The 14,810-nt window shown below is 47.3% G+C and overlaps 1 protein-coding gene across 1 annotated transcript in view; it reads right to left on the bottom strand.

Annotated features, from left to right (window-relative positions):
* Positions 1-14,810, bottom strand: part of PTK7 (protein tyrosine kinase 7 (inactive)) — a 110,571-nt gene that overhangs the window by 15,177 nt on the left and 80,584 nt on the right. The window contains exons 3-12 of the mRNA XM_083604978.1: positions 14,318-14,420; positions 13,502-13,692; positions 11,370-11,520; positions 10,317-10,447; positions 8,519-8,788; positions 7,581-7,714; positions 4,829-4,964; positions 4,394-4,513; positions 3,990-4,139; positions 1,646-1,796 (exon numbers count right to left, since the gene is read on the bottom strand). Of these exons, the coding sequence (XP_083461104.1) occupies positions 1,646-1,796; positions 3,990-4,139; positions 4,394-4,513; positions 4,829-4,964; positions 7,581-7,714; positions 8,519-8,788; positions 10,317-10,447; positions 11,370-11,520; positions 13,502-13,692; positions 14,318-14,420 (1,537 nt within the window). The remainder of the gene's footprint in view (positions 1-1,645; positions 1,797-3,989; positions 4,140-4,393; positions 4,514-4,828; positions 4,965-7,580; positions 7,715-8,518; positions 8,789-10,316; positions 10,448-11,369; positions 11,521-13,501; positions 13,693-14,317; positions 14,421-14,810) is intronic.

Here is a 14,810-nt window from a genome sequence, read left to right on the forward strand (position 1 = left end):
CAGGAGGAGAAAGGAAAAAAGAAAGAGGGGGAGGGAATCCAATTGACTCCAAGCCAAAGGCCAGGCGGAACAACTCTGTCTTACAGGCCCTGCGGAAAGAAATCAGATCCTGCAGGGCCCTGGTCTCATGAGGCAGAGCGTTCCACCAGGCCGGAGCCAGTGTTGAAAAGGCCCTGGTTCTGGTTGAAGCTAGTCTAACTTCCTTAGGGCCCGGGACCACTAGGGTGTTGCTACTTATGGACCTTGAGGCTCTCCGTGGGGCATACCGGGAGAGGCGGTCCCGTAGGTATGAGGGTGAAGAGATTAAGAGTCCTGTGCTCTACCAACTGAGCTATCCCAGGTGTCGCCCACCCAAGGAGGCTGCAAAAAAGAGCCAGTGGAAGGGTATCACTGGTTGTGGGGGGATGTAGCCTGGAAAGTGACAAGGGCCAAATTTGACCCCTGGGGTTTCCAACAGATCAAGTCCACTGGTGCACCCTGACCTCCACCTCCCACCCTACAAAGCTTTAGGCCAAAGCCTTTCCCCACTCTGCTACCAGCGATCCTTTTGAGCAGGAGTGTGCTTCCACTCTGGGTGCTTCCACCTACCTTCCACTGCAACAGCGATGTATTACTTTGAGGCACGCTCTTGTTAAGAGTCTGCCTGGCTTTTTAATCAACCCTAAACGCTGGTTCTTACTGCATGCCCTTCAGAGCAAAAGGGATGATCCCTTAATTGCCTGCCTATTGTGTTCACTTCGGCTGTGCGGGAACCGGAGAGAGCTGCGCCATGGGCTAGGGAGTGCCATGCTCTTCCCACGCACATATACAAAAGAAGAAGGTTGTGGAGAAGTGCAGCCAGAGGACTCAAGAGGCCTGGAGGTGACCCCTGTCTTGCAGAAGAGAGCCTCCCTCTCCGTAAAAACACAGCAGGCAAGGGACTTGGTGAACCATCAAGACACAGGTTTCTAATGTGGTTTAGTACGGCAACACGGTTGGGTCAACTAAGCTACAGTTACTGCAAAAATGCTTCTCTTCAGCAGCAGAACTTGAAATTCAAGTTGACAAGGCCCTGCTATAAAGCAACGGGTGAATGCAAGAAGCTCGTTGCAGGAGGCGACGGAGGAACAAGTTAAGCGCTGAATACAACTAAATCATACTCTGCAGCCAGGGTGGTGCAGCGGTTAGAGGCCTGGACCAGGACCTGCGAGACCAGAGTTCAAATCCCCACTCGGGCATGAAGTTTGCTGGGTGATCTTGGGCCAGTCCCTTAACTCTTAAGCCTAACCTACTTCACAAGGTTGTTGCTGTTGTGAGGATAAAATGGGGAGACGTATGGGCACCACCTAGAGCTTCTTGGGATAAAGGCAGGATATAAACACAAGAAAGAGCAGACTTTGTGAAATCAACAGACACAAGTAACTTGGACGTCCACTGGGTTGAGTCCAACGTTGACTTCCCTTCATTCTCCTCTCCCCATGTACCCCCCCAAAAGAAAAGCCTATGCAGCAGATCTTGGGGAGCTTCAGAAGGGAGAAGTTCCATCATCCAAGTAGAAGTCTGTTGTGTGAGCAGGACAGCAGCACTGGTGGTGTAACTTAGTGAATGCAAGGATGCCTTTCCCCAATAGGGGTATTGAGAATTTTTTGGAGGGACAGACCATTACCTGGGCCCGAATTTGTCGACTTCCAGAATCCTGTCCTTCCCTTTCCACTGGATTTGTGGTGCCGGGTCGCCTTCGGCTTGGCACTGGAACATGGCTGTGTGTCCCGGGTAGACGGTTGTGTCTTCTGGCTTCAGCTTAAAGCTTATGAAAACTAAAAATAAGGAAGAAACTTCATTGTTTGGTGGCTGTTTTTCATATCATTGTATAAGTTTTGGTACATTAGGGTTCGCCACTTTTTTCTTTTCCAGAAGAAAAGGCAAGCCTGAAAGACAGCTGCACCCAGGTGCGAACATTACGTTTGGGAGCATGTTGGAAATCGATATGGATGGCAACCATCAGTTCTGAGAGCCACTCTCCCCAGAAGTCGCAGAATCCCACTGACGACTAAGCCACTTATTTAAATGTCTATATACGGGACGTGGGTGGCACTGTGGGTTAAACCACAGAGCCTCGGACTTGCCAATCAGAAGGTCGGTGGTTCGAATCCCCATGACGGGGTGAGCTCCCGTTGCTTGGTCCCTGCTCCTGCCAACCTAGCAGTTCAAAAGCACGTCAAAGTGCAAGTAGATAAATAGGTACCGCTCCGGCTGGAAAGTAAACGGTGTTTCTGTGCACTGCTCTGGTTCCCCAGAAGCGGCTTAGTCATGCTGGCAAGATGAGCACCGCAACCCTTTACCTTTATACTGCTTTTCCAGTTGCTGAAAAAGGCTGTGCTATGGGGGGGGGGTGCGCGCACGCGTGCGTTATGATTCGCAATATATTACCAGGTCAAAAATTATGAAACCGACATCATGATATGGACTTCAAACCAGTTTTGGGATGATGTATCACCCAGCCCTACTACAGCGGCAAAAATCACCCAGCCGTACGACAGCGGTCCAAAAATTCAAAGAAGTCCCGACGAAAAAATGGATACAAAAACTTATGGAATATGCAGAAATGGCGAAACTTACCAGAAAAATAAGAAATCAAGATAACTTTTTATAAAAAGCTATACAACTTTTTACAAAACTTTTTATAAAGAATGGAATTGGTTTATTGAATATTTACAAAGAAACTGTAAACAGATAAGAACATTGGCAGGACTACAGTCGTACCTCGGCTCCCGAATGCCTTGGGAGTCAAACGTTCCAGCTCCCGAAAACTAGAAGTGATTGTTCTGGTTTTTGAACTTTCTTTTGGAAGCCGAATGTCTGACGGGGCTTCTGCAGCTTCCAACTGATTGGAAGCTCCTGCAGCCAATCAGAAGCCACGCTTTGGTTTCTGAACATAAGTCAAACGGACTTCCAGAACGGATTCCGTTCGACTTCCAAGGTACAACTGTATTGTAATAACCTGCAGTTTTATAAGAGTATACATTTAAAGTAGATGAACAAATGATTAAATTAATATGGAATATGCAGAAAATATAAAAAAATAAATTTAAGGAACCTCAAAAAGAGGGGGTAGGAAGTCGAGTTTTGAAATGTTAAAATGATTGCAAAATTATTGAAATGTATAAAATCGAAAATTATAAGAGAAACCTGTGACACCACCCAATACCTCCACATAGTTCCATCCATATTTCTGATATTACGATTTATCAGTACATCGCAATATCTAGCTGGTGATATATCAAAATGTTGAAAACCAAATACAGTGGTACCTAAGGTTAAGTACTTAATTCGTTCTGGAGGTCCGTTCTTAACCTGAAACTGTTCTTAACCTGAAGCACCACTTTAGCTAATGGGGCCTCCTGCTGCCGCTACGCCGCTGGAGCACAATTTCTGTTCTCATCCTGAAGCAAATTTTTTAACCTGAAGCACTATTTCTGGGTTAGCGGAGTCTGTAACCTGAAGCGTATGTAACCTGAAGCATATGTAACCTGAGGTACCACTGTATTGCCCAGCCTTAGTCTGTCTGTCTGTCTGTCTGTCTGTCTGTCTGTCTGTCTGTCTGTCTGTCTCTCTCTCTCTCTCTCTCTCACACACACACACACACACACACAAAACAGCATTACAAGGCTCACAGAAGCACAGAATTGTAGAGTTGGAAGGGACCGCAAGGGTCCTCTATTCCAACCCCTGCAATGAAGGAATCTTTAGCCCAATGTGGGGCTCAAACCCACGACCCCGAGATCAAGAGTTTTATGTTCTACTGACTGAGCTATCAGGTGGGCAGTGTGTCTAGAGCCATGAACAGGAGCCCACCTCTTTGGTGGTGTTGACCCAAATGTCAACATTTTACCAAGAGTGACTACTGACCACCCCACAGGCCTCCTCAGAAAATCAGGCTGGCAGATCTCGGACCTCTTAAGTCGCCAAGCACTGCTTAAAAAGACAATCCTCTTCTACCCAATGCTTACCTGCCACTGTGAGCTGGACGGTCGCTCTGATCTCTCCCTGAGGGCCGTTGGAAGCAATGCAAGTATACTTTCCGGCGTCGCTCCTCGTCACTTTACGAAAGCTCATGTTTCCAGCATTCTGACTGACTCGGGCTGGCAGGCTGCTCCCGTCTGGGTAGAGGAGTAGAAAGATAACTCAGGAGCAGATCGCAAGTAGCCGACTAGGACCTACCATGTCCTGGCGAAGGATTAGCTTTGCAGAGATGGGAAACTATTGTCAACAAAGGACAATGGACATTTTAGAAACCCAATGCAAAGCTCCTGCACTTCTCCACAAAGCAAAAGGCAAACACCCAGAGACATTTTTTTGCAGTAAGGCCTGTCAATACAAAGCCCATTGCACATTCTGAACATTTCCTCCTCACCGGTTTTAATCCACTGGATTGCAGGCTTTTCCCGGCCTGTGGCGGAGCAAGAGACGGTGACCTCTTTATCAAACTCGACACACTGCTGAGGCTGAGGGGTAGGGGTGAACTTCAGCTTTTCTGAAATTAAAATGCCCGGGTAAGGAGACATGAGCACAGTAATCAAACACAAAACAACGAATCCTTAGGTCTCCTTACAAGACAGTTTAGCACTTGAGGGAGGCACAGACTCAGGCACACGAGGCCCTGAAAAGGCTCCAATTCTTCAGGAGCAGGAGACGCACGCTGACCGAATGATTCATAGTTGGAAGGGATTCCCAGGGGTCATTTAGCAATGAAGGAATCCCAGCTGAATTGTGAGCGCATGCATTTGTTTTGTGTAGCACATGCACACAGAAAACAAGAAGAGTTCCCCCCCCAACAGGAGTCACATACCGAGGACGTGCACCCGAGCCTGCTCCTCAATGCTCCCGGCTGGTGTGCTGCTCACACACTTGAACACTGTCCCGTCGTACACTTCCACGTTGTTAATCCGCAGCGTCCCATTCTCGGCAATTTCAAAGCGGGAATCCTGCCAGAGGTACAGAAATGGCCAATATATGATGAGCACAAAGGCCTTTTAAGGTCCCCCAAGTCAAAAGAAACAATTCCAGGGGGTGGTTTTTGTGCAGGCTACTTCTTCCGTTTCCGTTGCCGGAGACTACACCTGGACCTTCATTTTTACCCTTATGCCTTTTCAGAGCCCCAAAAGTTCACTTTGATCGGTGGAATTGGCGCTTTTGCAGGCACAACACAATACTGCACCGCATCTGTAAGAACTGGATCGTTTAGTGTGGCACCATCAACACTGTGGAACTCCCTGCCTATTGATATCAGGAAAGCGCCTTCCCTGTATTCTTTTTGATGCCTGCTGATGGCATTCAATAATAAATTATTGGGAAGTTCTCAGTGTCTCATTTTTGCTTCTTTTTTTTTTACACATTCTGTTGCAAACCACCCAGAGTGGCTGGGGCAACACAGTCAGATGGGTAGGGTACAAGTCATAAACTATTACAAATTATTGTTCTTATTCAGACAAGCCTACCCAGATGTTTAGAAATTGTGCATGAGTTTTAATTTGTTTTAGTCCATTCCATTCCGGTTTTAACTTTCTGTACGTTTGAAATCACGGCTGTAAATTTCTCTGTGATAATTTCACCGTTTTCTCTTTTCTGTAAGCTGTTTTTAAGGGTCCTCATCCCCCTACAATCAAGCAGTAAATAAATTTACGATATAAATAAATCACCAGCAAGTTAGGGCATCCCTGATTTGCCTCGGAAAAGAATAGCAAAGAACCACTAAATAAAAATAAAAATTGGAAGAGTCCCCCCCCCCATTTTTAAAAAAATTCTGTTTCTTAAAAGGTGTAACTAGGAAAGTGAAAAGTCTGTTTTGTAGGTAGCAGAACTGGCTCTGGCACCAGCCCCAATGCCCCAGGGCAGAATTCAAAAGAACCTCAAGTGCCCCCTTTATCTACCTAGCACAGTCAAGTCTCCACCACCAACGAGGTTCTAGTTGGCTCATGTTTGCAACAGCCAGAACAGGGCCCTGTTTCTAGAAGCATCTCACAGGGGAAAGGGGGGACTGAAAAAGGAGACTGCAAATGAAAGCCTCTTTAGTTCTGTGTCAGATGCTTGAGCCCGTCTCCCTTTTGTTGTATTTTTTTTTTTATGAAAAGGATTTAATTGCATAATAGGATTAAGCCGGTTGGAACCTGATATGCATACATACGCACATATATAGACAGCCACGGGACACAGTCAGCTGTTGAACTGCAAGACCACACAACGAGGGTTTAAATGAGCATGTGCGAGAGAGAGAGAGAGAGAGAGAGAGAGAGAGAGAGAGAGAGAGAGACAGAGACAGAGAAGGAAAATGGCGGCTCTGACTGGAGGCCACATGGCCGTGTTTAATTGGGTTGGTTCATTGTGCTGTAATGGGGGGGGCTCTCTTGAGGGCACCGATGCGCCCCTTCTTGAAACACTTCGGGACGCAGGCATGTATAAAGGTAAAGGTAAAGGTACCCCTGACCATTAGGTCCAGTCGTGACTGACTCTGGGGTTGCAGCGCTCATCTCGCTTTAGTGGCCAGGGGAGCCGGCATACAGCTTCCGGGTCATGTGGCCAGCATGACTAAGCCGCTTCTGGTGAACCAGAGCAGCACACGGAAACGCCGTTTACCTTCCCGCCGGAGTGGTACCTATTTATCTACTTGCACTTTGACGTGCTTTCGAACTGTTAGGTTGGCAGGAGCTGGGACCGAGTAACGGGAGCTCACCGCATTGCACCAACCTTCTGATCAGCAAGCCCTAGGCTCTGTGGTTTAACCCACAGCGCCACCCGCATCCCCACAGGCATGTATACTCACATACAAAAAGACATCCCTAAGACACAGGCATAATATCTCTGACACCCAGCTGCTGGGAATCACAGGTGAGCAGAGTGCTGTTGTGCTCATGTCCGTTTTCAGGCTTCCTGCAGGAAGCTGGTCAGCCAGAAGGCTGTACTAGATTATTATTATTTATTGAATTTATATACCACTCAGTACCCAGGTCTCCAATGGGGCCACTTGGATGGGGGCACTCGCCTGATTCAGCAGGTTTGTCTTGCAGCACAATTGAGAATCCTCTACTCCTGTCCCCGAAACAGTAAAACGAGAACTGGGATGGGGTAGGGGCAGGGAGAGGATGGACTGCTTCAACTTGTAGGGATGTGGGTGGCACTGTGGTCTAAACCACTGAGCCTCTTCAGCTTGCCGATCAGGTCGGTGGTTCGAATCCCTGTGACCAGGTGAGCTCCTGTTGCTCTGTCAACCTAGCAGTTCAAAAGCATGCCAGTGCAAGTAGATAAATAGGTACCGCTGCGGCGGGAAGGTAAATGGCATTTCTGTGCGCTCTGGCTTCCGTCACAGTGTTCTGTTGCGCCAGAAGCAGCTTAGTCATGCTGGCCACATGACCATGAAAGCTGTCTGCAGACAAATGCCGGCTCCCTCAGCCTGAAAAGCGAGATGAGCGCCATCATCTTTGGACTGAACCGTCCAGGGGTCCTTTACCTTTACCTTTTACTGCTTAAAATATAAGCAAAGAGCAATAAAGGAGACGCAGCCGCAGAATTGGGGAGCCAGTTCCACAAAGCCCCTCAGCACTTACCTCTGAAATGGGGATGCCATTGCGAAACCAGCTGACTGTGGGCTTCAGAGACGATTTGCTGAGACAGTGGAGGTATCCTGGCTTGCCCTCTTCTAGCTGGCTGTCCTTGGGTTTTTCCACCCATTTTGGCATAGCTGGAGGCAGGAGAGAAAAGCAGACACTCGTCATAGCTGACTCCAAAGCAGGAAAAACGGTAAGATCATCCCATGCCATCTTAAGCACAAGAGGCCTGCGGAATAACTTGCCCAAGAGTTGTGGCAGTAATTCAAAGAACGTGGCAAGGAAGCCATCATTGACCTGCTGAAAGGATCTAGAGAAGAGATGGGGAACCTTTTCCAACCAGAGGGCCACATTCCCTCATGGGCAACCTTCTGGGGGCCGCACATCAGTGGTGGGAGAGGGCCTGAGGTAAAAGTGGGTGAGGGGACGGATATTACTCGCACCTGGGTACACCAAAAGCCTGAGGTTTCCACACACACCAGCAGCACATACATTGTGGTCCCTTCCAACTCTATGATTCTGTGAATTTATGGAACTCTATGATTCTATCAATTATTACAGTTCAAGGGCAGTTTCCAGCCAGGAAAAAGGACTCTGGGGAGGGAGCAGAGCAGAGCCATTGAGGGAAATAGCCTGGAGCTGGGCCTGGGAAGAGTGCTGAGGGCCATATAGAGAGGACTGGAGGGCCATATTCAGTCCCCAGACCCGAGCTTCCTCACCGCTGATCTTGGGAAAACCACAGTTCAGGCCAAAACTCCAGTGCAGGGCCAATCCAGTCCCAAGAACCAAGGGGTAGCTGGTTTTGTCCATCAAACTCTCAACCCAGAACCAGAACTGGACCCTCCCTTTCCTTTCCTCTCAATCCCACACCACCCATGACTCTCTCCCACACGGTGCTCCTTCCGTGCTCTCCGTATCTGCAAAAGGAGTCTGCTTACTTGCTACTGTGATGGTCAGGTTCTGCTTCTTCTCTCCAGCCTTGTTCACCGCATGACAGGTGTACACTCCAGAGTCCTTTTCTACAACGCTAGTGAAGACGAGGTCCTCGGCTTCTTGGTGTACCCTGCCAGTCGCAGGGAGTGGGGCGCCATTTCTCTCCCACCAGATACGGGGTTCAGGGACTCCCCGAGGCGCTATGCAGGACACCCGTTGCTCTTTGTTGGCAATGAACGTCTTTGGTCCAAACAGGTAGGTGAAATCTTCAATTTCTGAGGAGAAATGCAGGTGCTGAACTTAGAAGGCAGCAGTGTCAGATTGGGGAGAGCTGAGGATGGACCATGCCACAAATATGTAGCCTCATATTTGGGAGTAGTAGTAGTATTAGTATTAGTATTAGTATTAGTAGTAGTAGTAGTAGTAGTAGTAGTAGTAGTAATAATAATAATAATAATAATAATGTTTTATTGATTTCAAAAAAATTAAAGATACAAAAACAGAATCCCAACTTACCCCCCCTCCAGGATGGATCAATCTAGTTAAGTTTGCTCAAGTCCCATCTGTGATTTTGGCGGTTACCGTTCTTCAGGGTTATCAGCAAAGTATTTTATAAAAGGATGCCGTATTTCCACAAAATCATATACATCATTTGTGTAATTCAGTTCATGTAATCTCTTTAATTTTTCTTTTACAGCAATTGACCATATTCTTATTCGCTGTTACAGTCGTACCTTGGAAGTCGAACAGCCTAGTTCTCGAACGTCACAAACCCGGAAGTGACTGTTCCGGTTTTCAAACGTTCTTTTGGATGCCAAACTTCCAACGGGGCTTCCGATTGGCTGCAGGAGCTTCCTGCAGCCAATCAGAAGCCATGCTTCAGTTTTCGAACGTTCTGGAAGTCAAACGGACTTCTGTAACGGATTCTGTTGGACTTCCAAGGTACAACTGTAGTTGTATTTTTCAGGAAAGTGAATTCAAAGGGACTTGAAAAAAGCGAACCGTAAAGAGAAGTGTATAAATGATTCTATGGAAGGCCTGAAATGCTCCGATGTATGTAATAAAAGAGCAGATTCAACTGAACCTCGTCCCACTGAAAGATAAGTAAGTGATTAGAGGTGAGGGGGAAATCAGTGTTATATTGCCACATGTAGACCACTCAGGTCTTGGGGAAAGGGGTGAAGGAGGCCAAATTCAGTCAGCTCTGCCCTACCCAGAATTATGTCAAGGACCAGACCCTTCAGACCAAAGCCTTGGAAGCTAGGGGAATATCCTCATAATCCCTAAAAACAGTGTGGTTCCTGGTATCAACCATATTGGGCCCTGCTATCAGCAGGGGAAGCTCCACTGCTGTTGCCACTGTCAGGTTGTTGCCTGGTTAGCGCTGACCCACAATACGGTCTTCTTGGCGAGGCAGTTCTCCATTGGTGGAATTGTCCCGTCCCCCCGACACCATTTTATTAAAATTGCAATAGAAAAAGAAAGAAAGAAAGAAAGAAAGAAAGAAAGAAAGAAAGAAAGAAATTACTATTAAATCTCAGGCAGCATTTGACAAATGAAAGACTCTGTCTCCCTGGCAACACTGAAATTAATAACAGTGGAATTCTTATGGGCCTGTCTGCCAATGTTTTTAATTATTTTAAGAGGCTTTCAACCGTTTTAAATGTGCTTTTATTTGTAATTGCGTTTTGTTTTAACACCGTGTTATGTTTTGTTTTTTGCTACCCATGCCCTCTTTTGGGGAAAAAGAGATGTAACAATGAATTCAGTAAGCAAGAAATCTTTTGGAGGTGCTCGTCATACCTGCCAGCTGTAACGTTGCCTCCAAAACAACGGCCTTCCCCCTCTGCCCGCGACCAACACATTTATAGACTCCTGCACTGCGTGGTTTCACCTGAGGTATCAGCAAAGAGCCGTTGGAGAACAGCACCGTCCTTTGGGGACAGGGAGAGAAGAAGACTGGCATCAGTGACCTTTCAGCAGAAGAGGTGCTTACAGGCAAAGGCAGGCTTACCTCTGTGCAACCCCACCCCCCACACCGTATTTTTAGATAAATATTTTATACTGAAATTTCCATCATGACAGACATTATAAGTCAAAACCACAAGGCTACCAAAGCAGAAGAGAGCGCAGAATGAATACAGGATCATGAATGTTTCATCATAAAAAAGCATATAGTAAAGGTAAAGGGACCCCTGACCGTTAGGTCCAGTCGTGACCGACTCTGGGGTTGCGGCACTCATCTCGCTTTATTGGCTGAGGGAGCCGGCATACAGCTTCCGGGTCTTGTGGCCAGCATGACTAAGCCGCTTCTGGCGAACCAGAACAGCGCACGGAAACGCTGTTTACCTTCCCGCCGGAGCGGTACCTATTTATCTACTTGCACTTTGACGTGCTTTTGAACTGCTAGGTGGGCAGGAGCTGGGACCGAGCAACGGGAGCTCACTCCATTGCGGGGATTCGAACCGCTGATCTTCTGATCGGCAAGTCCTAGGCTCTGTGGTTTAACCCACATATATATGTATTTTAAAAAGCGCATATAAGACATAATAATTATTGTGAATGGGAAGGATTGGTGCATCTTTAGACCTAACCATAGCTGACCATGTTTTCAGGTGGGCTTTCTATTAACGTAAGTTGCAGTTGTGTCTTGAATAAAAGGATACCAATGAAAAATAAAGCAGACCTGTATGCTTAAGCCTAATTAATGTATGAAGGGATTGATACCACAGAGTAAGCCGTTTTGCCAGGCTCCAGCTACGTCCACTTCCCTTACGCTGGAAGGAAATAGGAAATATATATTTCACATGAGCAGCGCCCACCAGAATGTTTTCTGTCCTTAAAAGGGCGGATTACCTGGACTTATTGGAAACAGGAGTGTCGTCTTCGAATAGCCATTCCTGGGTGGGAGGTGGCACAGCTTGGAACTTGCAGTGGAACATGGCCTCCTCATTCCTATTGACAATCTGGTTCTCAGGAACAATCACGGGACGGGGAAAGCTTTCATCTGGCATGAGGAAAAGGGGAACATGAGAAAGTAATGGTTTATTGCATAAGACCCTAGGCCTAGGACCCTCGAACCTACGAGACCGCCTCTCCCGGTATGCCCCACGGAGAGCCTCAAGGTCCATAAACAGAAACACCCTAGAGGTCCCAGGCCCTAAGGAAGTTAGATTAGCTTCAACCAGAGCCAGGGCCTTTTCAACACTGGCTCCGGCCTGGTGGAACGCTCTCCCTCATGAGACCAGGGCCCTGCAGGATCTGATTTCTTTCCGCAGGGCCTGTAAGACAGAGTTGTTCCGCCTGGCCTTTGGTTTGGAGCCAATTTGATTCCCTCCCCCTCTTTCTTTTTTCTTTTTCCTTTCTCCTCCTGTCATGAGGCTGCATTTTAATATTTTAATGTTGTATTTTAATCTTGTTTTTAAGTTGTATTCATTCAACTTGTTTTTATTATTGCTTGTTAGCCGCCCTGAGCCCGGCCTTGGCTGGGGAGGGCGGGGTATAAATAAAAATTATTATTATTATTATTATTATTATTATTATTATTATTATAGCCCATCTGTATCTGGTCCACAATGGCCCATCAGATGCCTATAGGAAGCCCAGGAAATGAGCACAGCACTTCTTGAGCCCCAGCAACTAGACCCAAAGGCATACTGCCTCTGACCCCAAAATAATATATAGCCATCATGACTAGCGGCCACTGACAGCTTTGTGCTTCACTGTTACACCTTGTGGCAGTCAGCCACCCGGTGTCAGGGGTGGGTGCCAGGAGCAGTAACAACTCATACGGTTTCAGCGAACTCTCTATTCAAAGACACAAGCAGCTCAGGAGGCCAGGCCTAGTGAGCACAGCAACTCTTCCCGGCAGATCTTGCCCCAACGAGGCAGTTGCGAGGACTGAAGGTCCCGGCCTTCCCACAGTTCCCTAAGTCTCTTCTTTCCCTGGGTCCTTGCCAATCGATCTGAGACTCTGTTGCTTTGTCTGTCTTTGCTCCACCCTCTTCATACCTCTTCTGGTCCTAGAAGACCAGCGGGGAGAGGAGCTGGTCGCGGCAGGAGGGGCAGACCCCCTGGCTTCTTCAGTAGCCTCTCTGATCTCCTCCTCCCGGTCTGCTCCCTCTGACCACTCGTCATCATTCCACCACCAATCTCCTGTCTCTGTGTCTCTAAGCCTTCTTCCCAGCTGGTGCCTCCCACCACTCCATTGCCAGTCCATGACACTGTGTGCAGTCTGAAGAAGCACTTATTTGTGTCCCTCCTGAATTACCCAGGGTTCCCTCCTCCGGGTCAATACAATGGTTCCTCTGGTTATGAACTTAATTTGTTCCAGAGGACCGTTCTTAACCTGAAACCGTTCTTAACCTGAGGTACCACTTTAGCTAATGGGGTCTCCCATTGCCGCTGTACCACCGGCGTACAATTTCTGTTCTCATTCTGAGGTAAAGTTCTTAACCCGAGGTACTACTTCCGGGTTTGCGGAGTCTGTAATCCGAAGTGTTTGTAACCTGAGGTATTTGTAACCCGAGGTACCACTGTAGTTTCCTTCCTTTGGTAATCCTCACATAACTCTAGTCCAATGGTTGCCATTAATTTGATTTTGAATTGATTTTAGAATGAATTGATTTTAGAATGCTGTGTTACTTTTATTGTTGTTAGCCACTCTGAGCCTGGCTTCCGCTAGGGAGGGCGGGATATAAATAAATTGTTGTTGTTGTTGTTGTTAAAATAAAAGGCAAAGAGGCACAACAGAATGAGGATGGGGGCTTTTATATCTGCAGGCACACCTCTGGCTAGAACGCAACATCCAAGCAGGTCCAACACTGTGATGCAAGATTCTTCTATAGAGCTCTCTGAAGAGGCCCCTGTGGTTATCTCTTGGATGCAGTTCTTGGGCAACTACACCCCTGGGCTTACCCTGTGTCCAACAAAAGGTAATGCAGCCATCACTCGAGACCTTTTCCACAATGAGAAAAACACCCACTTGCCTATGATGTTGAGAGTGAAGTTGTTGCTGCTGCACACCGAGGCCATGGCGTTCCGAGCACAGCAGAAATAGACCCCGTTGTCATCTGGGCTGGCGCTCTTGAGGGTCAACGTCTGTTCCTTGTTGCTGATGGAATAGTTGGTTCGGTAGTCTTCAATCTGGGTCCCATCCCGGAACCACTGGCTCGTTGGGCTGGGAAGACACAGGCAGTTTGATTACAGCCCACAGGGAAATCATCAAAACTCTCTGAATCATTTTCAAATTCCCACAGCCTATTCAGGCATCGGCAAGAGGCATGAAAATCTACCTTCTCTCTGAAGTTCAGATTTGTTCTATTAAACTCTTCTTAGTGCTTAAAAGTTTCTTGAAGAACGAACCAGACTGAAATACTCCAGAATGTATGGGAGGATAATATCTGGGATACAGCAATGTCTGAGCTCCTCAGACATTGCAGGAGGGCACTTAAAGGCATAACGAATAGAGATACCTTCCAATAACCCTTTCAACTATGTTAATGACCCAAATCAGGACCTTGTTATCCCAACCGCTCCCTATTCTCAATGGAGAGGCTATGTCTAAGTAATATATCTGAATGTTGAATGTGTACGTGCATGTCTAGAGACCATGGATAAAACAAACACCATTGCAAGTACTGCTGGATAAGTGTTTGGTATCTAGTGCATTTGTTTAAAAACCAATTTAAAAATTCTTTAAAGAAAAGTTTAATGGAAGAAGGAGTTTCCAAGGGTGTCTTTTCTGGGGTGGGAATGCAGGAGAGGTAGCCGGGAGAAGATCATTCACATTGGCGACTCCTTACCGAGGGTGCCCATCAATATGGCATCGCAACGTTACTGGAGCAGAACTCTGTATATCTTCCACTCTGGCCGGGTTCTTCAGGACAACTCCCCCTGTTTCGATCCCTAATGAAAAGAGGGTGGGGAGAGAAAACAAAACAAAGGTCACTTTCAGGCCTCTGTGCTTTGGAAATGGAAGCATCCGTATACCTGACACCAGGTGTCAAAGGGTCACTGCAGGAATGCAAGACGGCTTCCACCTTTGCATGATGGCACTTGCTCTGCACTGGGGAAAACCCCCACTGAGCTGTATATTGGCAACGCAAACCATTTATCAGCCCTGCCTATACAGTCATACCTCGGGTTAAATATGCTTCGGGTTGAGCATTTTCGGGTTGCGCTCCGCAGCGACCTGGAAGTAACGGAACGTGTTACTTCCGGGTTTCGCCACTCGCGCAGACGCTCAAAATGACGGCATGCACGGAAGCAGCGTATTGCGACCCACGCATGCGTGGA

Source organism: Podarcis filfolensis, assembly GCF_964270895.1.
Source record: "Podarcis filfolensis genome assembly, chromosome: 3".
In the NCBI taxonomy this organism is placed as follows: Eukaryota; Metazoa; Chordata; class Lepidosauria; order Squamata; family Lacertidae; genus Podarcis; species Podarcis filfolensis.